Source organism: Umbelopsis ramanniana (assembly GCF_025399195.1).
Source record: "Umbelopsis ramanniana AG unplaced genomic scaffold K450scaffold_4, whole genome shotgun sequence".
In the NCBI taxonomy this organism is placed as follows: Eukaryota; Fungi; Mucoromycota; class Umbelopsidomycetes; order Umbelopsidales; family Umbelopsidaceae; genus Umbelopsis; species Umbelopsis ramanniana.
The window spans coordinates 490,493-512,371 of record NW_026252090.1 but is presented as its reverse complement, the minus strand read 5'-3'; the positions used below and the strand labels follow the sequence as shown (position 1 = coordinate 512,371).

At 41.9% G+C, this 21,879-nt stretch overlaps 8 protein-coding genes and 1 non-coding gene across 9 annotated transcripts; 5 read left to right on the top strand and 4 right to left on the bottom strand.

Moving 5' to 3' along the window:
• Positions 1 to 550: 550 nt before the first annotated feature.
• K450DRAFT_222305 (uncharacterized protein) lies at positions 551 to 1,878 on the bottom strand. The gene is made up of 5 exons (XM_051585881.1): positions 1,703 to 1,878; positions 1,573 to 1,633; positions 1,413 to 1,508; positions 1,036 to 1,351; positions 551 to 968 (listed from the first exon to the last, which is right to left on the bottom strand). The coding sequence occupies exons 1-5, from the start codon at positions 1,738 to 1,740 to the stop codon at positions 697 to 699; spliced, it is 783 nt and encodes a 260-aa protein (XP_051448693.1). The 5' UTR covers positions 1,741 to 1,878; the 3' UTR covers positions 551 to 696.
• An 827-nt stretch (positions 1,879 to 2,705) lies between these two features.
• Positions 2,706 to 3,958, bottom strand: K450DRAFT_222300 (uncharacterized protein). The gene is made up of 5 exons (XM_051585880.1): positions 3,881 to 3,958; positions 3,756 to 3,816; positions 3,599 to 3,694; positions 3,222 to 3,537; positions 2,706 to 3,157 (listed from the first exon to the last, which is right to left on the bottom strand). The coding sequence occupies exons 1-5, from the start codon at positions 3,916 to 3,918 to the stop codon at positions 2,892 to 2,894; spliced, it is 777 nt and encodes a 258-aa protein (XP_051448692.1). The 5' UTR covers positions 3,919 to 3,958; the 3' UTR covers positions 2,706 to 2,891.
• Positions 3,959 to 5,620: 1,662 nt separating this feature from the next.
• Positions 5,621 to 7,283, top strand: K450DRAFT_296993 (uncharacterized protein). Its single transcript, XM_051593651.1, has 6 exons — positions 5,621 to 5,666; positions 5,758 to 5,773; positions 5,865 to 5,903; positions 5,944 to 5,947; positions 6,095 to 6,317; positions 6,398 to 7,283. The coding sequence occupies exons 1-6, from the start codon at positions 5,663 to 5,665 to the stop codon at positions 7,033 to 7,035; spliced, it is 924 nt and encodes a 307-aa protein (XP_051448691.1). The 5' UTR covers positions 5,621 to 5,662; the 3' UTR covers positions 7,036 to 7,283.
• Positions 7,284 to 8,739: 1,456 nt separating this feature from the next.
• Positions 8,740 to 11,145, top strand: K450DRAFT_268273 (uncharacterized protein; the record flags this gene model as incomplete). The annotated part of the gene is made up of 9 exons (XM_051592871.1): positions 8,740 to 9,147; positions 9,221 to 9,246; positions 9,324 to 9,357; positions 9,421 to 9,616; positions 9,817 to 9,894; positions 9,968 to 10,576; positions 10,641 to 10,715; positions 10,776 to 10,945; positions 11,014 to 11,145. 9 exons carry the CDS (start codon positions 8,740 to 8,742, stop codon positions 11,143 to 11,145), a joined length of 1,728 nt encoding a protein of 575 aa, XP_051448690.1.
• A 61-nt stretch (positions 11,146 to 11,206) lies between these two features.
• On the top strand, positions 11,207 to 12,653 carry K450DRAFT_222287 (uncharacterized protein). The gene is made up of 4 exons (XM_051585879.1): positions 11,207 to 11,643; positions 11,983 to 12,132; positions 12,283 to 12,357; positions 12,463 to 12,653. Exons 1-4 carry the CDS (start codon positions 11,413 to 11,415, stop codon positions 12,478 to 12,480), a joined length of 474 nt encoding a protein of 157 aa, XP_051448689.1. The 5' UTR covers positions 11,207 to 11,412; the 3' UTR covers positions 12,481 to 12,653.
• Position 12,654: 1 nt separating this feature from the next.
• On the top strand, positions 12,655 to 13,956 carry K450DRAFT_222282 (uncharacterized protein). The gene is made up of 4 exons (XM_051585878.1): positions 12,655 to 12,884; positions 13,040 to 13,095; positions 13,169 to 13,364; positions 13,437 to 13,956. Exons 1-4 carry the CDS (start codon positions 12,739 to 12,741, stop codon positions 13,792 to 13,794), a joined length of 756 nt encoding a protein of 251 aa, XP_051448688.1. The 5' UTR covers positions 12,655 to 12,738; the 3' UTR covers positions 13,795 to 13,956.
• An 898-nt stretch (positions 13,957 to 14,854) lies between these two features.
• K450DRAFT_222278 (uncharacterized protein) lies at positions 14,855 to 15,787 on the top strand. Its single transcript, XM_051585877.1, has 2 exons — positions 14,855 to 15,091; positions 15,161 to 15,787. The coding sequence occupies exons 1-2, from the start codon at positions 14,954 to 14,956 to the stop codon at positions 15,686 to 15,688; spliced, it is 666 nt and encodes a 221-aa protein (XP_051448687.1). The 5' UTR covers positions 14,855 to 14,953; the 3' UTR covers positions 15,689 to 15,787.
• Positions 15,788 to 20,065: 4,278 nt separating this feature from the next.
• Positions 20,066 to 20,138, bottom strand: K450DRAFT_t16. The gene has a single exon. It is a non-coding gene; the product is annotated as a tRNA-Met (tRNA).
• Positions 20,139 to 20,707: 569 nt separating this feature from the next.
• Positions 20,708 to 21,879, bottom strand: K450DRAFT_222275 (uncharacterized protein). Its single transcript, XM_051585876.1, has 5 exons — positions 21,813 to 21,879; positions 21,703 to 21,731; positions 21,513 to 21,641; positions 21,232 to 21,453; positions 20,708 to 21,162 (listed from the first exon to the last, which is right to left on the bottom strand). The coding sequence occupies exons 1-5, from the start codon at positions 21,862 to 21,864 to the stop codon at positions 20,968 to 20,970; spliced, it is 627 nt and encodes a 208-aa protein (XP_051448686.1). The 5' UTR covers positions 21,865 to 21,879; the 3' UTR covers positions 20,708 to 20,967.

Here is a 21,879-nt window from a genome sequence, read left to right as displayed (position 1 = left end):
CGAGTTCTAATGCAAAGACTGGCGGATAATGAAGCTGCAAAGAAAGCTGTGTGATACTTTGTGCCATGGCCAATGTAGGATTGTGATGAGCCGCACACTGCTGAGTTGATATTTTTCTTCCTTGATACGAAGAATACCGCATAAAACAGTGAGGTCGAAATGGGGAAGTCGGTAAGCAAGACGACAAAACCAGATGACATATTGTCATCAGAACCATATTCTGTGAACCTATTTCTTTAGAACAGCCTAAACAAAGATTTGCTTTATTCCACAGTATCACTGCTTTTGTAGATGAGGAATGTATTAGTATAACACAAAGATCGCACAGATCGAACGGTTGTACGAACTACTCGGCTCTCCGCAACGACCTTTTAAAGGAGTGGTAAACCATTTCAACAACCATGAACTGGATCAAATCTTCATTCGTTTTTTTAAAGCACTGCATATACGATACCAAAAACATCCTGATAAGTCCCACGTTGTCAGTAATCCCTATGGCTGCCTCTTCGTTGAATCGAGCGCTTTCAAATGAATATCAAGAAATGAAGCCTATTCGCGATTTTCACATAATGAAACCCTTTATAAATCAATATAGAAATTAAACACATTTGCTATAGAAATAGCATAAACCGCTATCGTAAATAATTCATAACATCCTTGGTATCAAATCAAGCTTTTTCTGCAGACAGTACCACTTCAGTGAAGTCTGACACCAGCATCGAGGCGGACTACGTGACCGTTAAGCATAGGATTCTCGACAATATGGGACACCATAAAGGCAAACTCTGAAGGGTCACCAGCTCTTCTTGGGAAACCAGGGGAATAGCCTGGAGCAACGAAGGCGTCGCCAAGCTGAGCTGTGGAAATTGCCATGGGAGTCATGAAGCCGCCTGGGGCAATGCCCATAACGCGAATGCCAAAAGGTGCCAGTTCACGAGCCATAGGAAGAATGAGTCCGGCAACACCAGCTACAAAGTTACCCCAAGTCAGATAAAGGCTCATATTGCTTAGCACACTCATCCCAACTTCACCTACCTTTTGCAACGCCATATGCCAAGAGGACTCCGTCCAATCCAGCAGATGAAGACACCATAACGATAACACCACGTTCAGCATCGTCGTTAACAGTCTCTTGCTTGATGATAATCTCAGAAACCTTCTGAGCCACAGTGTATACGCCAATGAAGTTGATGTTGTTCACAAACTTTACTTGCTGGACGCTAGTAAGTCCGTTGCTGGGTCCATATCCAGGAATGGATGTTGGGGCTCCAATAACGCCATGGCAGATGATAGCACCACCCAAAGTTCCAAAACGCTCGACTGCCAATGCTAGAGCTTGGTCAACTTGATCCTAAATCAAACTGGTTAGCTTGATTTTCACGGTACACCTAAATGATTATCCAGTCACATACCTCGTCGGTCACGTCGACTCGTCCAGGGGCGAGAACGCGGTCTTCACCGAGCTCCTCTGAAAGCTTCTTGGCATTTTCCGTATTGACATCAATGATCTACCGTAACATAAAGTCGGTCAGCATTTTGAGTGTAATCTAGCTCAGGTAGAAAAGCACTTACAACTGCGTTACCGCCTTGCTCGACGATCTTTCTTACGGTAGCTTCACCGAGTCCACTGGCACTACAATGTTTGTTCAGTATCGGTTTAAGTCCATACCCAAACGTGATTGGATTTGGAACTATCGCTTACCCTCCAGTGACGACAAAAGTGTTTCCTGAGAACTTCATGTTTTTGATTTTGTGTTTAAGTGAAAAAGACAGTTAAAGGTAGTGAGTTCCCATGGGAACTCTACTTTATACTTGTTACACGTACGCTCCATCAAAGTGGCATTATAAACAAGAAACTGATATAGGTTGGAGCACAAAATCACAGTTATTCAGACACAGAAACCCAAATGAACAGTGGGAGGAGGTAAGCCACACATTTTCCGAAGCGATCAAAGTGGCGTGAACATAGAAAATCGGTTGCTGTCGCCGAAGTGGAAAATACAGCTCAAAATGCTCGGCAATCACAGGAAAGCAGAACGGACTATTTTTCTCATTTGATCAAGTATCGTTCGAACCATACTATAGCTTTTTTTACGATGCCTGTATTGAAACATAGTAGAGACCTCAAAGAGGTACCTTTGCGGTGGTCGGATATTAGTAGGACCGACATTGTCAGGTGTTTAATGTGTGAAGAAGAATGTGGAGTTGCTGCCAGTGAATCCGGGAAAGCTGTACCGTCAACGCGTTGAACGGCTGGATATCTAGCTGCTCACATCTACTAGAGGGCTATATCACATCTGGAGGCATTGTGCACGTCTCACGCATCATCGGACTGAAAGTAATGTTGCAGAGGAACGCTCATGTACCGGTGTAGGAATGACGGTATCAGACAAATGCGCACTTTTGTGCTTTTTGGCACGTTTATCATCAGTTGTTCACTATTCTCGCAGATCAAAGTCGTAACGAAAGCTATACCACGATTTCAATGGAATCCATTTTAAGAGCCAAAGGCATAATGGACCCGGCGATACTAGCTAAAGCAACCGCGATTCAACAAGTGAGGTTATTTGTCACTGTAGGCATTACTCTTTTTCTTACGACAGACCTGTATTCTTCTCGACGTCTGGAAACTAGCTTTCGTCAAGCAAATATGGACTAAAGTACAGCATTAGACAAAAGTTCGCCATAACACAGGAGACTGACACTTATGTGTACGAAAACGATATACTAAGCTTTCAAAGCATTTATAGATCAACTTCCATACATATTAAATAAACGAGATATCTAATTGTAGTTATTCACTGACTACAAAAAAAACGCGATGTACTGGGCTAAAATATAACCCTTCTAATTTCAAACGACGCAAAAGAACATTGTTGCACTCTCCATATTTAATATGTAAGTCTGACACCAGCGTCAAGACGAAGGATGCTACCGTTAACCATGACGTTCTCCAAAACGTAGGAGACAGTATTAGCGAATTCAGCAGGTAATCCCAATCTCTTGGGAAACACATTGGGAATCAGCATGGATTGGTACTCCTCGGGCAAGTTGGTGGTCATGGGGGTGACGAAGTAACCTGGCGCAATTCCGGCGACACGAATACCGAAAGGTGCCCATTCACGAGCCAAAGGAAGAACGAGTCCAGCAACGGCAGCTATGAAACATATGATTTAGCGAATGGTCGACTTTAAGTCATCCGCACTAGATCTTCCCCTTACCTTTTGATGGACCATAAGCGGAAGTGCTACCATCCAAACCAGCGACGGAGGATACCATAACAATAATACCACGTTCACCCTCTTCGTTCAATGGCTCTTGCTTCATGATAATCTCAACAACCTTTTGGGCGACGCAGAACACGGCAAGATAGTTGATGTCGCTGACAAACTTCATTTGCTGGAAGCTAGTGAGAGCATTGTTGGGCCCGAATCCGGGAATAGATGGCACAGCGCCAGCAACACCGTGGCAGATGATAGCTCCAGCGATGGTTCCAAAGTGCTCAACAGCAAGTGCCAAAGCTTTCTCAACTTGGGCCTAAATAGAATATCGTTTAGTACATTGAATAACATACTCATTTAGATCCATGCTGACCCACCTCATCGGTCACGTTAACGCTTCCAGTAGCAAGAACACGATCTTCACCAAACTCTTCTGAGAGTTTCTTGGCTCCTTCCTCATTCAAATCAATAACCTTTGAAACAAAAGCATTAGCTTTTTTTCAGACTGATTCATTCATCATATCGTATACTTACAACTGCGTTGGCGCCTTGTCCAACGATCTTTCTAATGGTGCTTTCACCGAGACCGCTTGCACTAGAATAAACTTGTCAATCACAATGTCCCGGTCGCACTGGGGAGAAACTATGCTTTCACTTACCCTCCAGTGACGATAAAAGTATTTCCTGAAATCTTCATATTGCTTCTGAGATAGTTGTGAGTAAGAAAGAGATGTAAGATGCACCAGTCAGAAAATTCAAAACGCCATTTAAACTCTACTTTTTGTACCCTTAGTTAGGTTATACAAATCTCTCTTATGTGTACAGTCTGAGCACAAGCGCATAAAATTAGAATCGAGAATGTCGGCCATACTTGATCCGCATTTTCCATTCATTATCTCTAAATTCAACGCTATACGCCAGTTTTATTTCTTAGACAGCCTATGTAATACCACTCTCCTTTAGAAAGGACCGTACTATTGCAGACAGAAAATTTCTTTATAAAAACTTGGTGCAACATCGTGTGCGACACATTCAAGACAGGTCCGATGGATGCAACACACACATTGGAGCTTTGTGATCCGTTTGGCGTTAACAGTGAATATTCTCATGACAAGCAGGTAGATTGTCACTGGTACCATATAGCATTTAGTACTTGTCTTGAAACAGACCGAATTTTTTGGAGAAGCATAGCTTTGACCGAGATATAGTGAAATATGCGTTCGCCACAACCCATTTATGTCAGCTCATCGTATGATTCTGCTAGCGGAACTGCCGCTTCACTTATGCATTCCCATGTTCCTGTCCAATTTCTGCAGGCCATGACCGAGCTTATAACAGTCACTTTTCATGAGTCCTATACTTCGTTGCAAAATTAGCATGCAAAAGTACACCCATTTGCAAATATCTGTGCGTCAGTGTTAGAACGTTTACAATGTCCAAACAAGATGTGTAAATGTCATCTCCGTCTGAAAAATCACTTCGGCAACCCCGTATCTAGATAACTATCACTGCATACTGAAGTGTCTCAAAATAATGTTAAAACATCAGCCATCCTGAGGGGTTGCTTTTGTTATTAGAGGTATGGCCAGACGCTACAGAAGCCTTTTCTGTTGGCTAGTAGGTTGAGTTGGTGTCGTACATGTCCTGAGGTCTTCCAAAGCTTAAGCGTTGTGCCAATTCCTCAAGGAGCCAATTCGCGATACGCTGCTAGAATGGCCGCTTGCAACACAGCCATAACACATATATCAAAAAGCGTGGGAGAAGGGCATTCTCCCGTCCCTTTGCATACCAAGTACCTTTGAACGCCCCATAAGCAAGATATATTTCCTTAAAGTCACCTATAGAAGAGACGACATGACTGTACGAGCCGTACTTTCAATGATATTTGTTTCATATACAGAATGGACATTCATTATGCTTTAGTTCGTACATAAGAAAGAAGCATTATATATTGTGCCTGGGAGATCTATTATATAATATTTCTATTCTCCTACAAGTTTCCTGCGTGTACTCATGCCGGTGCGTAATCGGCGGAGCCAACGGCATGTTACTGCTGAAAGCAACTAAGATTTGAATAGCGACTCTAAGTCTTTCGGACCGCAAATATGCTGTTATAAATGCTAAACGCGTTTAGCTACCAACAAGTGGCTTGATATGGAGAATGATTCGAAAAAATATATAATCATTCTAGTAACCTATCAGCTAAAAAATACCCTAGAAACCGATTGCTCTTGCATTGAGGTTTGACAAGGGAAAGTCAAGTGTCGTTGTATACCCTACCATATCATGCATTTCGCAGAAGAAATTAATGTCTTTCAATGATGACATAACCGCCGCACGTGACATGTCGAGAAATCGACCGTCCCTGATGCAGCTCCGCCGACCGATATAGGGTACTGGCAAGCTGGCACAGAACTTGCTCTTCCTCTGCATATTTCATCATGGGTATGTCTATCCATCCATCCATACATGCATCGATTCATCCATAACTGACCTTTATTCTCGAACATCCATCCTACTACTCGCATCTATTCAGCTGTCGGAAAAAACAAGTAAGTTTTCACATTACAGGATGCATTTAATCCGAACATTCTCAATAATAGTTCTATTTTGCTAATTTTTTTCCTTACTTCATTTTCAAAGGCGTCTCAGCAAAGGCAAGAAGGGTTTGAAGAAGAAGGTGTAAGTATAGATATATGAAAACTTTTTATAATTACTGCAGCACCGTACGAAATATATACAACCAATCGATAAATCAGCTTGGTAGGAATGGACCAACCACACATTGCATGACATTTCCCGGTGCGATTCCATCAGCCACATAGAACAGCAGTAGCACAGCGAACCCTACGTCTTTTTCTACTGATTCGAAGCCTTGCTATGTCCACCAATCCACCTTTCAACCTACCCATCACCCCGTTAATCCTCATATTCCAACTATCAAAAATTTGCCATGCCCATCATACATTGTGCTAATGAATCGAACCCACAGCGTTGACCCCTTCACCCGTAAGGACTGGTATGACATCAAGGCTCCTTCCATGTTTGACGTTCGCCAGGTCGGCAAGACTCTTGTCAACCGTACCCAGGGTCTCAGTAAGTGTCACCTTGAAATTTTTTTTACAAGTCCCCCATTCATCTCACTTAACGTATAAAACTTTTTACCCTCCATTTAGAGAACGCCAACGACTACCTTAAGGGTCGTGTTCTCGAAGTCTCCCTCGGTGATCTCACCAAGGATGAGGACCGTGCTTTCCGCAAGATCAAGCTGAGAGTTGATGAAATCCAAGGCAAGAACTGCCTCACCAACTTCCACGGTATGGACTTCACCTCTGACAAGCTCCGCTCTCTCGTCAAGAAGTGGCAATCCCTCTTGGAGGCCTTCATTGATGTCAAGACCACCGACGGTTACCTCGTTCGTCTTTTCGTCATCGCCTTCACTGCTCGCCGCCGCAACCAGATCAAGAAGACCACCTATGCTCAGTCTTCCCAGATCCGTCAGATCCGCAAGAAGATGTTCGAGATCATGACCCAAGAGTCCGCCTCTTGCGACTTGAAGGAGTTGGTTTCCAAGTTGATCACCTCCTCATCTCCTAGCGCTCAGGACATCATTGGCCACCGCATTGAGAAGGCTTGCCAGGGTATCTTCCCCTTGCAAAACGTCTACGTCCGTAAGGTCAAGATTCTCAAGAGCCCCAAGTTCGATGTTCAATCTCTCCTTGCTCTTCACGGTGGTGATGCCGCTGGTGATGCTGATATTGGCACCAAGATCAAGAAGGAATTCGTCGAACCTGCCATCCAGGAGTCAGTGTAAAAAAACAAAATTCATAATTATCATACAGATGAAAATTAGCAAATAAAAGACGCTTGCATGCTTTTTCCGAGATACACATATTATTGATACTCCCTATTAGAAACTTCCATTTCTAAACGCATTTTGAATGGTATTCTACCAGGGTCATTGGAATTAATTGGCTAGTGCAGTTCTAACTTTTGGTCGGTGGGGACTTTGCCGATCAACCGAAGCAGAAAAATTACAATTAAGTTATACTTTATGCTCCTTATAATTAAAACTACGATTGCAAAGTACAATACCATATGTACCAAAAGTGTCATCCTCGACAGCATCCACTAATGGTACTGCGATAAGTTTAGATCGCTTTATCCACTTGATTCAAGGCACCATGGCTAAACGGTTCCTAAGAAAACTCAGATAGAAAACTTTGCAGATCTATTTTCTAAATTTATTATTCTTTGGCCCGAATGCAAAGCAAAGCAAAGTAACCTATATTCATAGATGGAAAAGCTGAAGAAGTAGTACAAAAACATGTATGGAAGGTATTCCATTTCCATGGTGCTTATCAATATGTAAAGTAATGCAGTAAGGTGTTTCCGATCCTATTCTAGGACACTTCAAGGCAGGCTGGCTCTTGAAGTTTGCTGACGTACCAATAGGCTGCTGAGTGATCCCGAAAAATGATTTTCATTGCCAAGACATAAGAGTGGGAGTAACGCGCTAATCAGCATCAAAGCCTTTGACATGCAAATTAAACGTAACTCCTATTTTACCAAATTCACTCATGAATGTATGCTACGAAGATAAAGCGGACTTAACAACATTCATAGGAATAAAGCGAATTACCATGAGTCGAACTATTAGAAGACAAGATGCAAGATTCCTTGGACAGCAGGTGCATTAAGAAAAATGACTTGCGAACACGTCATGCCCTTGCTGCACTGATTGATCCCTCAATTCTGGTCACCGGCCACTATTCGTACGATAAACGTCCATATTGCAATTTGGTCACGTCTTTATGAAATGTTTAGAAAATGTAGAAAGTAACATTCTTTCCATATAGCCATTCGAAGCCTTTTCGTTGAACGCATGTACGGGATTACATGGCATCGGCGTAATCTATTTCATGATGGTGTACATACACTTATTCTAGATTCAAGATAAGGTATCGCAAATCAGTGACTGACAAAAACACCACCATTTCCGATATATGATATGATAGTACCTTCCGTTGGTTTGATGACCAAACATAATTAGCTTCGAGGCCCATGCTGAATTGACAGGTTACCGGGTCCTGTTATAAATCAAAACCAGTTAGGTGAGACCTGCCCTTAGATCGATTGGATCAAATGGTACCTTGCATCATAACTTTGAGAAAAAGATTACGCTATCATCTCCATCCGTCTTTTTTTAGGCCCAAGGTCATCCACCTTGCTATGCACCTGGAACTAATTAGAGTCTATAGAATACTGCGATCTATCAGTAAAAAAAAATTCACAGTCCAACGTACTTGAATTTAAACAGTTCCCTGTCTGGTGTCATCGCCTAATTACTTTCCCTTTTAACATTACATTGGATTCAACCCAACACAACCCTTCATTCTTTTTTTCTTCTTGCCGTTTTGCCAAGAACCACAGGATCAACTTGACTCCTAACTCATCTATTGATATAAAAAGCTCTCTATTGCCTCTCCTGTCATTCACTATTGCAACCAATCTGGATATGCATTTACAAATCAATACCTCCAACTCAACCGAACATATGGTGCTGTCCTCAACGGAAAATAGTACAAATAATTCAACTACATGCTCACCCAATGTGTCAAGGAAAAATAGTTTGGCCACCATAAGTTGCAATTCTCCCGACAAGGCATATATCAAGCCAGAGTTTGGGCAATATCTTTCGGTGAAGGACATGATGGTCGACAAAGGAGGAACCACTGATAGCGATGAAGATACTCTGGCAGACGAGTCCGCAATGCCAAATGTGGAGAAAAATGAAGAAACAGAACCTTACTGCATATTCTCCAAGCGAAAGAAGTGGGCTATCGTCATGATGGCAGCTGTAGCCACCTTTATTTCTCCACTTACAGCAAATATATTTTTGCCCGCCATGAATTCCATGCAAGAAGTAGGTCTATATCTAGATACCAAAATGCCAATTCATTCATTGCTAACAATTTTTTTATTTCTGAATTTTCTAGTCACTTAATGTGTCGATTACGGAAATGTAAGTAATCTCTTTGATTGTTTATTACCATGTCAACCGTTTTAAAATGATTATAACCGGAAAATTTCCTGTTTCAGAAAACTCGGTGTCACAGTCTACATGATTTTTCAGGTATGGATGTGCCTGTCACCGTCAACTGAGCTTGGTCCATTTTTGATTCTCACTATTTTTTAGGCCATCTCCCCTTCGTTTTGGGGTGCACTCTCTGATGTCTGGGGACGTCGTCCGGTTTATCTTAGTACTATGCTTGTCTACATAGGTGCGTGTGTAGGATTGGCCATGACGCAATCATACCCGGTACTACTGGTTTGGCGTATGATTCAAGCTTTTGGTTCAAGTTCCGTTGTCGCCATAGGTGCAGGTACCATAGGTAAGGGTAGACCTGTTTATATTTGCGCCACGTTTGTGGTTTTTTCCGTCGCCACGCTTTCAGCAAAATTACGGAGAAACGCCTCTTTACCATATTTTATGATACGCCACGATTGAACTTCATAATACCATAGCCAGAAGGCTCACCATGCGTTTCAGAACCTTCTTTCTAATGCTTAAATTATTTTCATCGATTTTTAGCCGATATCTGTACTCCATATGAGCGTGGAGGTTACATGGGTTATTATTCCCTTGGCACTACTAGTGGGCCTGTATTAGGTAATATATCCAGTCATGTTGTTGATAATTACTTGTCACGCTGTGTCAAACAAGTTAATCCCGTTTGTTACAGGTCCTGTCATCGGTGGCATTATCTCACAGGCTCTGGGCTGGCGTTGGATCTTCTGGGTTTTAGCAATGTTAGGAGGTGCCTTAGTTACCGTCCTTTTTTTGTTCCTCAACGAAACCCTTCGTTCTCTAGTTGGAAATGGCAGCGGATATGCCAATCCTACACCTTTCCAATGGTTGAAGCGCAGAAGGGACGGAAGAAGAAGTGGTCCACAAGAACATGCTCAAGTCCGACTTCCTGAAGCAAAGCGAAAATCCCTCAATCCTTTCCAAAGTCTATTGTATTTGCGCGAAAAAGACGTAGCAATTCTTGTCTTGTATTACGCTTTCCAGTACGGCGGAATGTACTGTTTTACAACTAGCGTGCCAGTTATTTTCTCGAAAATTTACGGACTCAACGACATGCAAATCGGATTGACTTATCTTGCTAACGGATTTGGATGCGTTTTTGGCTCTGTTGTGCAGGGAAAACTTTTGGATCGTAATTTCCGAACAATCGCCATCAAGCATGGCATGGATCCTGCTAAACTTAAGGGTGGGAACCTAACACCAGAATTTCCTCTGGAGTACGCAAGGTTACGGCTTGCCTGGATTCACGCTTTGGTATTTAATAGTAAGTACAAGTTGACTGAGATATCAGCCGTTTGAACATTGCTTAACGCACATCAAATTCGCAGTTATTTTAGTGTTATATGGCTGGTGCCTGTATATCAAGGCTCATCTGGCAATTGTTCTTGTTTTACACTTTATTCGTAAGTTGGCTCAATTGTTAGTGTTCTGCCATGATTCCTTCTCATTCAATTAATTTACAGTTGGAGTAACTGGTGTCGCCAATACCAACTCTATACAAACCCTGATGGTTGACATGTTTCCTGGTCGTTCTGCTTCCATCATGGCTAGTAACAATTTGGTCCGCTGTCTCTTTGGAGCTGGTGCCACAGTGCTGATCGATCCGGCACTAGAGACTCTTGGTGTTGGTTGGGTAAGTGCATAGTTGTCTCATAACTGGGAAAATGTTCTATACAGCTATATTGACATGAAAATTTTAAGGGATTTACTGTTGTATCTTTGGCACTGCTGCCTAGTCGTCTTCTGGTCTTGCCCTTGCTGAAGTGGGGTCCAACTTGGCGACAGCAGCGAATAGAAAAATGGCAGGCAGAAGCTGCCACAAATGGCAATTGAGTGCTTTTTTTATTCATCCCTTGTATAGATGTGTCATGTATAGCTTAGAAGTATCGTATTTTATCGCATTCCCTACAATCCATTCCCTACACTGGTTTCCTTCAGTTTATAAATAAATCCAAAGTTTCATGTAAAAATTTTAAGCTTGTCCATGCCACTGTTAGGTGAGCGGCTGCCAGAAAATTTCAAATTGATGACGTCTACTCGGGGCGTCGCTACCAAAATAACCTTGCAAGGCAAGCAAGCTTCCACTCATTCAATACAGAAATGGCTCCACGTATTCCTTCATCGCTCCTCAGCAGCCGTTTGTTGCTGACTCGAGTAGCAGCAACTCCTGCCTCTGTCACAGCATCTCGCAACCAATCTACTGTCTCTACTGGAAAAGTTGTTGAAGATCCTCAAATTGGAGATTATCCCAACCTTCCTCACCTCAGCAACCAAATCCGATCACCCTTCGGATGGGACGATAACCAAGATAGAAGAAACTTTGGAGAACCTGTAAGTGTTTACCCAAGTGATGCAGTTGATGTGGAAAACGACAACCTTCGACCGTTGTAGAGACTTGTTTCGAGATTGCGAAGAACAACTATAATATGCTCGTCAGACGTCAAATGCGCGGTAAATTGCACCAAAAGGACAGATGGATAATTTATGAGATCGAATGATTACCTATCAGCTCAGCCGTTTATACATTGAATATTCTGTCGACAGAATGCATATGCAAACAACAGCAGCAATGACGCCAAGATCATCAGGCTTTGCGTTTTTGACACAAATGCACGCCAGCGTGACTCCCTTGTATGTTATCATTCGCTAATATAATGGTTATCTCCTCAGCTGAACGAACAGGACGAAGTTCTCGGTGTCTGGGCTCCAGATTTGCACACATACAGCCCATACAAGGCACTCGCACAATTCGGTGCCTTCATTGGCGTTATTTCAGCATTCTCATATCTGGTCTATAAGACATACCCTGAAAAGACCGCCGTAAGTAGTTCGATTTGAACGGGGCATATAGGCAGTTTTCATACTTCTGGACTGGCTGCAAGCTAGAACCAAAAGTGGCAATACAAAAGTTCCCGTGATACAGCTGAATCGAATACTTATATCTGATAACGTTTTTTGTTTGCTCTATAGATTCCTCGTACCTATCCTTATGGAGGATTGAAGCAAGAACTTGGTGCTCGCGAAGGGGATATCAAGGAACGTGGTGTAAGTAAACAAATCACTGGCCTTTGGATGGAAGGGAATTCCAGATTTTTCAAGTTGTCCTCATACGCCATTTTTTATTAATTTAATATCTTATTCTTTTTAAAGGCTCGCACTGAGGAATAGAGAGGACGAAATTCTAGAGAGTTGTTATTGAAAAACTACCATTAAAATCAAACAATTATACAATTTTCTTTGAGTATTTCTAGGTGGGGTCATGAAATAAATTAAATGTCTGGATGGGACTCGCGTTAGACAATATCTGCCGGGCTTAAAAAAAGGCAAGGGAGACGTTCTGTGGAATATTCCATACGAACCAGATACACATAGGGACATTTTCCTTCCGCTTTCCTGTCTTTCGTTTTTCTTCCTTCACCATTACAAATGAAAATCATTCCCATCCAGGTGTTGGAAGACAATTATTCCTACATTTGCATTGACGACAAGACGAAAGAGGCTGCTGTCATTGACCCTGTGGAACCAATCAAGATTTTGAATGTGCTGAGCCAGACTGGTGCAAAGCTTTCCAGGTAAATAATTCAAATATACGGCCGCAGTTAATAATGGCGATACTATTTTAGCCATGCTATTTAGTTATAGTGCGCAGCCAGTATTTCTGTAACTTCGATCTGTCAATTGTTTATGGTCGATTAACTTTTTTCCGGTATTTCTATTGTTTTGCTAGTGTTTTCATCACACATCACCACTATGACCACTCTGGAGGAAACATAGAACTAGTTGGTATGAATCACAAAGTATTGTTCATCTGGAGTATCTATTCATGCTAAAAAAAATGCCGTCAATCCAATTGTAGCCAAAAAGCCAGGCTTAGCAGTATATGGCGCAGACGCTAGAATTCCGGAAATCAATTATGTCTGCAAAGACCAAGAAGAGTTCAAGCTTGGCAATCTTCAAGTTACCCCGCTTCACACGCCTTGCCACACTAAAGGGCACGTTTGCTATAGTGTCGTCGATCCTACTACGGGAGAAAAGGCTGTTTTTACTGGAGAGTGAGTGGTTCTTGAGAAAGAGTATGAATATTTTGGAATTGTGTCCATTAACACATACATTGCTTCCAACAGCACCCTATTCATCGGTGGAGTTGGGCGCTTCCTAGAAGGAGATGCCCGTGACATGTATCGAATTCTCTTTCACGTTATTTCGAAACTGCCTGATGATACTTGGATCTACTGTGGACATGAATATACGAAGACAAACCTTAAATTTGCCCTCACAGTGGATCCCAACAATGAGGCGCTACTTTCAAAATGGGCCTGGTGCCAAGATAAAGCAGTGACAGTGCCATCGACTCTTGGGCAAGAAAAAATGTACAATCCATTCTTGCGGGTCAATGAGAATAGCTTGAAGATGGCGATTGGAAAATCAGACCCAGTTGAAGTTTTACATTCACTCAGGGAAATGCGAAATTCTTTTCGATAAGTGAATTCCAGCATACCGTGTCGAGCACTTCATTTTCCATTACACACACTTAACATCCTCAACCGCAACACCTCATTTTCAAAGCTATTAATAAATAATGTACCCAGTGCACTCAGTGTTAGATAGCAATGGTATTCTGTCGTAAACATCCTTCAATCGAATGCACGCTTTAATTCAATGTTTCAAAGCGATCATTTCTCACATGTGAACGCCAAGGAAAGAGATTAAAGCAAACTGCTCACTTTATCTTCGCAATTGCATCATTGTATAATTGATTTCCTCTCCACATGCAGGATAATATGATGAAACAAAAGACCAAATCATGGTAGGATCCTACCATAACAATAGCTACCATCTACTTTGTTCCGTGCGTTACCGCAGCATTTTGTGGAATGCTCCAGGAAATCGGCCTATATCGTGGCCGATAATGTTAGTTTTTCGAAGATTATATATTTTTTATCAAGTTCAAAATCTTCTTGTAAAACTTGCCGTTCATGTTTCACTTTTTTTTTTTACCCATGGGAGCGTGACAAAAGAGAGAAACTGTGTACAATTTTGTTCATCAGTACTTTTCTTTCACTCAATCGTTTTTGTTTTGTCAAAATACCTTCTTAATGGCTGAGAAAAGAACAATTTGTGGCTGTATATCACTTCGATGGTCCGCTATTCTGGCAGAACTGGTCATAATGGTATGTGTCATATATACGTAGCATTCTCCAATGAGACACTCTTCTAATGAATCCATGTAGACCATCAGCATAGTCGTACTCGTATTGAGTGGTCTTTACAGCACAGGTGCGTAGGGCATTTGAATACCTTTCAGATGTATCAAAATTAACAAACAGATACTTCCAGCCATTCTATTAAACTCGACATTGACAACATACGTTATACACCTGTGCGTCTACGCCCCTATAATAGCTATGACCTCGATAGGGATTGCAACCATTGGGCAGGTTAGTGACGTTTATGCGCAGACATTATATGGCTCTCATATTGAAAGGTGATTGCTTCACAGAGGGATGGACGTGGATTGGCAAAAACTCTTAAATGGCTTTATATCAATATCTTCATTATCATTATCGTCGAAATTATAAGTATCATCTTCCTAGCCACCACCAGGAAGAGTGCCATCATTACGGAATGCCAGTACAAACATATGGAACAACTAACCACTCTGGACTACCTGACGAATTCTGTTAATGCTGCACTTGAAGTTCAGGCCGGCTGCTACCGATATTGGACCAATATAATCCTGGTATATACAGCAGGCTTCCTTTCATCCTTACTTATCATGGTATGCTTCGTTTACTTGTTATTACCTGTACATTTCGTTAGGTTTGTAACGTCTAACGGAAACTTGTAGGTTGTTTGCCTCTTTGTTTTGCGCATGTATCTTAACGAACTACAAGACTTCAATGCAGATTACGTAAGTGGCATAAATCAGACTATGCAAGACGTCGAAGAAGAGTACAAACCTATGGTGCCCGATTTCAAATACCGATTTTATAAGCAAGACCCCACTGAAGATACAAATCGTGATCTGTACGATAATCGGTCAGCCTTATACTCTAAGATCTATCAGAAGAACGTGCTCAGAAAAGATCATATGAAGCAATCACTAGCAGCACTGCATCCACCTGAGTACACACCTCAACCTAATATCAAATCCCCAACTTTGGAAAGGATGCAATACAGCCAGTTTAAAGAGCATGGTGCTAGTCATGTTCCTCTTGAAAGAGAAGGCATGAATAACTCAGCAGGAGAACCGTTGCCATCTAATCCATCAGACCCGCCTGCTGATCCATCAGACCCACTTGTTGATACATCAGATGTGCCTGCTGATCAAACAGACTCAACTGAGCCAGAGAACGACAGACTGTTAGGGAGATGAGTTTACATAGCATCAAAGCTATTGATTGATGTTGACCAAGAACATTAGCTATACAGTTAGCATAGTAAAGGCGAAAAAATGTATAAATTTGCATAAAGAATTTTTGAATGAAGGGTTTATTCACATACTTGGTTAAAAGTGATAACAATGGGTGCATGTTTTTCATAATAACATGATCATCTTTGTTAGAACATATTTTAATGATCCTCTCCCAGAGCAATGTAGCCACCACGTCTCTTCTGGTACCACTTCCAGGCAAAGAATGCAATGACTGCTAGTAGGATCAAACCTAAGATCGCTCCTAACACTATCAGTAGGATCTGCCACCACTTGAGACCCTTGTGAGGTGACAAGGTAGGCTCATCCTTGGGAATTAACACTTCTTCCAATTGGATAACACCACCACCAGATGTGGTTTGGCCATATCCCAGTACTCTGCTGCTGCTGCCATCACCTCCAGGTGATCCCTTGACATCAAGTACGTAATGGCTTTCAGAAACCTGTCGAACACCAATCTTGTCGTCGTCAGAGAGTAAGGTGGGGTACTCGCGATCATCGCCAAGAAGTGAATCTGAGTTTCCTTTCTTGATGGGTGATTTCAAGATATGCAAGCGAGCTACACGTTGGAGTCTTTCATGATCAGTCAAAAGCGCAGTCAAGTTGATGCGTGACCATGCTCTGTCAGTGGGTGCCAAGATAGTATAGTCTCTGTCGTCTTCCAAAAGGTCACTGAGGTCGGCTTGCTGCATGATAGCCATAAAAGTACTGGATTCGACTCCCTTGAGGATATCAGTCACTGAGATTTGGATGTTGTGAGGCAGCTCAACTCGGTCAATCTTATGCATAACACCATTGGATACAAGGGTATCGGCCTCGAAAACTTTTGCGATGGTAGACCGGTCACTTCCATCCTTGGCTCCAATACCTCGTAACAATATTTCACCATCTTCGGTCTTGTTGACTGTTATGTCAGCTCCAGCCAAAGTCTGAGCATTGACAGCGCCTACTCTCATGTAATCGGTATAAAAGATTTCCTTAGTGGCATGGAACGTTAGCAGAGTTTGCAACTTCTTCTTGCTCTGCTCTTCCGGCAACAATAGATACTTGGTTACCAGGCCCAGTCGCTCAAAGGCTGCATTTGAAGGTGCAAATAGAGTGATTCCTTTGGCATTATTGATGATATCTCGAGAACCGGTGGCGTAAATGGTAGCAACAAGGGTTGAGAGATCCAAATCAAGAGGTAAAGTGGAAATGATATCCTCAGGCAACTTCAGTGATCTTGATAGTAAGTAAACTACGTTGTCACCAGATTTGGCTGAAGGATACGGTGGTTAGCACTCATATGTAAGTTAAAAAAAAAATTGTCAGCCAGGAATTGGTTTGTAACACATACCTGGCTCAGTGGCCACGCCAGATCTTCCAAATGTGATGGATTTGTGATCATCGGCATTGAGACGACTGTTCTCCACATAAACCTTTAGGCGCTGCTTTCGACCATCCAATTCGTCGCTCCTGGACTCTGTCTTCAACAACTGACCATCGGTAAAATTGTCTGGCATCCATTGACCCTTCAGGATGTGATAGCTAAGCCAATTCTTCAAGTACTTTCTAGGTACTTCATCGAGATCCAGAGCTTCGTTGAGTGGAGCAAGAATGGTGTATGCATTGTCACTGTCTTCCAAATAATGTCCCAAACCAGCCTCGTCCAGTAGCGAAACGAACTTGGTAGCATTCATGCCGATTAAATGCTTGCGCAAATTAAATTTAATAGCCTTAGGGATAATCAGATCTTCGATTTCGTGGAAAACACCTTCAAAAAGGAATTATTAAAGAGCATTAAAAGTGATATCTTGGCTTCTCAATTACTTACCATTCGCAGCTATCGTATCTTTAGAAGTTAGGCGCACTCCATCAACATAAATCTCATTTTCGTCCTTGACATCAAGCAGAATTTTTTCGCCTTGAATGGAATCGAGTGAGCCTTTACCTTTTGAGAACTGCTTTGCATAAAATGCACCGTCGTGAATATGTCTTTCGACGATCGATGTTAGATCTTCTCTACCTTCATGAGAAAGCAGGTATGATTTTTCGATGGAAGTGAAGTTTGATAAAATATCGCCTGTAGGGGCAAAAACGGTGAAGGGACGAGGTTCAGATAGTAGATCTGAAACCTTTGATTTTTGAACCAAGTCACTGAAGTCACGCAAGTCATCGATCTTGCTCAAGGAATCGGCTGTTGGACATATCGGTAAATTGGCTTTCTACTTTGAGTGGGTACATAATCTCCGACACTTACTAAGGGTTCTTGGCAATGGCATGAGTTTGTCAATAGCATGAATGACACCGTTGGCAGCCTTGAAGTCGAAATCCGTGATTTTGGCTTCACCGACGTAGATATCTCCTTTCTTGCCTTCTTGAGTGACTCGAATACGTTGTCCTTCGTCGCCGCTGCCAAGATATTCATCTCGGATATACAACGACTCGACAATTTGGCCGTTGAAGAAGTCTTTGCCTGTAATCTGGTCTCTACCCAAATGGTACAGTATTTGCTCTTTTGTGATGGAATCCTTGTTATCCTTGAAAAAATCCTTGAAAGCATCATTGGTAGGCGCAAAAACGGTAGCCTTTTGGAGGTCGTCTATTTCCGACGCTAGGCCCGTGCGTCGTACATGGCCAAGAAACTCTTTAAAGCGAGAGTCACCAGCCAAAACGTCAATGATCGTTTTTAGAGCGAAGACAGGAAGTATCTCCACCAGAAGAGCCAATATCAATAAAATCTTCATTGTTAGTTGAACAAGAGTGCCATATTTCCGCATTTCCCCCTTTTGAAATGTCTTCGCGGTGTGTTTGGTGCGGGTCCAATGAAACAGTCACCGATGAGCAGACAACGACATCATTGATGTTCAAGCGCCGAGCTGGCTGGCCAGGCCACGCCTATTGGCGTCTCACAATTGTTCCCTGTTTTAACGCCTGCACTTGGAAGATTCCTTGAGAACCGTGGGAATGAATACCGCTGTTATAATAACATCTCACATTCGATGGTATCCGTACAACTTAGGCATAGCCGTAGCAAGTACGACCTGTTGCCTTTGACGAAATATACTTTCCCACAAGACGCACAGGATCAGAATTCAATCTTCGCACAGTCGGCTTGTAGGAATGTATAGCAAAACAAGCATTCGTTGGATGGGGTGTTGAAAGATGGTGTTATTTGGCATGTTACAAATTGGGGCCAAAGACATCGCCCAATCGAATTTTTCTTATTGTTACGTTCTGATACTGTCACTCATCAACAAAATTTTCTGGCGTAAATAGAACTTTTTACAAATTTTCGTCGTGGGTCTATGGAGACACTGACCGAATAAGCTTGCCTATGCAGCGCGTGGTCTGGTGTTCAGCAATCGCATAGATTCTGACTGTTCGACCCGACTCTTTTTTTTTTTCGTATCCACCAAACTGGTTGAAATATTCGTTTGCGAACTTTCACTGAACGTGGCGTCTTGTTGGACGTGGAAGGTGTTGTTGTCTTCAATCAGGCGATTTGTTTTTATGGAGCGTCTGCTTTCAAAAATAATGCTGCAGCAACATTCCCATCCATTTATCACTCATATATGCCTCCGTGCGCTCCGCAGAAATATGGTCTCCCTGATCATTTATTGAGTATTTCATAACTTCTGAAGCTCATTATTGACTAGCAATTTGCCGGTCAGCTCTATTACTAGATGATTTACATTCTCCTTTTATTCGATAAAGTCTTTCTGTGTCCAATTCTCTTTTGTAACGATTTGGCGTATGGACTTTTTGTCCATTCTTGATTAAGCTGTGAGTACGAGTATAGGATTAAAATGGTAACCTTATATCCTAGTGCTTGGCCACAAAAGATTTTACAGATTTCCGCTATTTTGCCTCGTACGAGAAGGAGTATTGCTAGATGTTGAGTCAAATACAGGCGCCACGACGAACCCATCTTACCGTTATTACATCCTTTAATACTAGTAAGCGTATCCCACTGACGTATCATGCATCGGAAAATGCTTGTTTTATCTATGTCTCACCTCTGCTTCCAATTAAGAGATTGTTGACTGTCTATTGAGTGTTACTTGTGAGAAGGTGTGCAGCTCAATAGTAAATTTCATCTAACTTTGGAAAGGCAAATGTACCGACTTGTATAATGGTCGTCTTCCTTTTGTGGTACATATATTCATAAAATGTTGGCTCAACTCAACATCAGTTCAAGTGGCTTTGACTGCAAAGAAGCCTCCCATTGAACTACCACTGTAATTTACGATTTCCTCTATATTTTCATAGCATAAATCACGACCAAAAATTCACTCGTTCGGATGCAATTTTTCAGTCCCCAAAATTACCAAAAATGAATGCTCCGCACCAGGATCGAACTGGTGACCTTCAGATTATGAGACTGACGCGCTGCCAACTGCGCTAGCGAAGCTTGCTTCGCGAACGGGATTGGTAAAGTATAAACATTCAACAATTAAAATGTGATTATTCAGAGGAAGGATCATCGTACAATGAGCAAAGGTGCAGCAATAGCATTGTACAGAAATTGGGTTTTGATCAGTCATGTACGGAAAAGTTTAGTGGTTGGATGAATTAGGTGAACATGGTACTATCGTTGAAGTATATAGCCACCAACTTAGCTCTTGAACAGATTAACAAACAGACTGATAGACCTAGTTATAACTAAAGATTACTTATAAGAAGCATATTTTGAAATAAGTATACTGAAATTACTGGAGAAATTTGAATTATTACTTTGAAATGGATATTAGCGGAAGGCGTTGTGGCACTATTATGAATGTATTTTCTTAACAAAGTATGCCATAAACCTGCAGCTAGAACAGCCCGCCCTTTTCGGTATGCAATTTGATACAAATGATAATCAACGCTATCTATGTTTTCAGTGGGAGCAAGTGATATAAAGCACAGCTACGAGGTTACATATCACATCTGCTTTTCGCTTTGATATAGTAACTCCATTTGGCAATCTGGTCATGTATACGCCCGCCGTTTATGTTACATATAGCTGGTTTTTCATGCATGTATCTTAACTCTAAGTGTTGGCCTGTTTCGATTTACATTTTTATGCATTTATATGATCAAGTTGAAGGCATTGGCTTGTAGCGAGCAAAAGAGTTGTGGTGCTAGGCCGCAGCAAACAAATTGCATTATATGTTTACAAGGTATTCATTGTACATGTAACAAAATATAGGTGAAGTTGTCAATTACACGAGTGCCATTGTACTTGAAGGACAGGTAGCTCAGTTGAGCTTATTCGCTCTAGAATCTTCCGTGTTGACAGGCTTATATCCTCTAAAAGTTGACTCTGCTTCCTCATCCAGCTCATATTCGTCATCAAAACCTCCAGATGTTCGATCGAAAGACACTGGTACAGCCTTCAAACCTCTCGATTTGATAGAATGGTAGTATGATGTGAGAACAAACCCAAAGTATACCTGTAACAAGAGAGTTTGAATTTGGTTCATTCTGCCTTGGGAGGGAGCCACACAAGGTTTTTGACTTACGTGCACTAGCCATAATGTTACAAGGATGGCGATACTGACGGCACTTTCCATGGCGAAACTTTTTTCGTGTTCCTCTTCGCTAATCTGATCCTCGGCAGACTCTGGAAGACTGTGGTCGGTGAAAACAAACCATCGAACAGAGAATAACGCAGTCAAAACAGCGTTTGAAATAAGGTCTGCCCAGTAAAAGATGGTATATCTACGAAGAGCAACGATGGAGTCCTGTGCATAAGTTGCGGTTAACGTCATGTCTGTTCAACCCGTTCCTTAACGATGCATACCGATTTAATAGCATAGCCACCATAAGCGAAAGCGGCAATGGCGAATAGAGAGTAAATATACGAAATGAACGCAAGAGGGTCTTGGAAATCCATAGATATAAACCCGTATATACCGCTTAGTTTGTTAAGCTGAAATGTGCATGAAATTAGGGAAGGTAGTATTCAAGCTTTAAGGTCGAAAGGCACCTACCATGCCAAAGACGGTTATAATTATGGCGGCTGATGTTGGTATCGGATGAAGATGACGCTAGTGAGTTGCTATTTCGCAGAAACATTGATCAAACTTATACTTGAACATACCATGATAGAGAGGTACGCAACCAAAGCAGTTTCGCGGCCGAAATAAAGGCATTGTGCTGAAAATGAA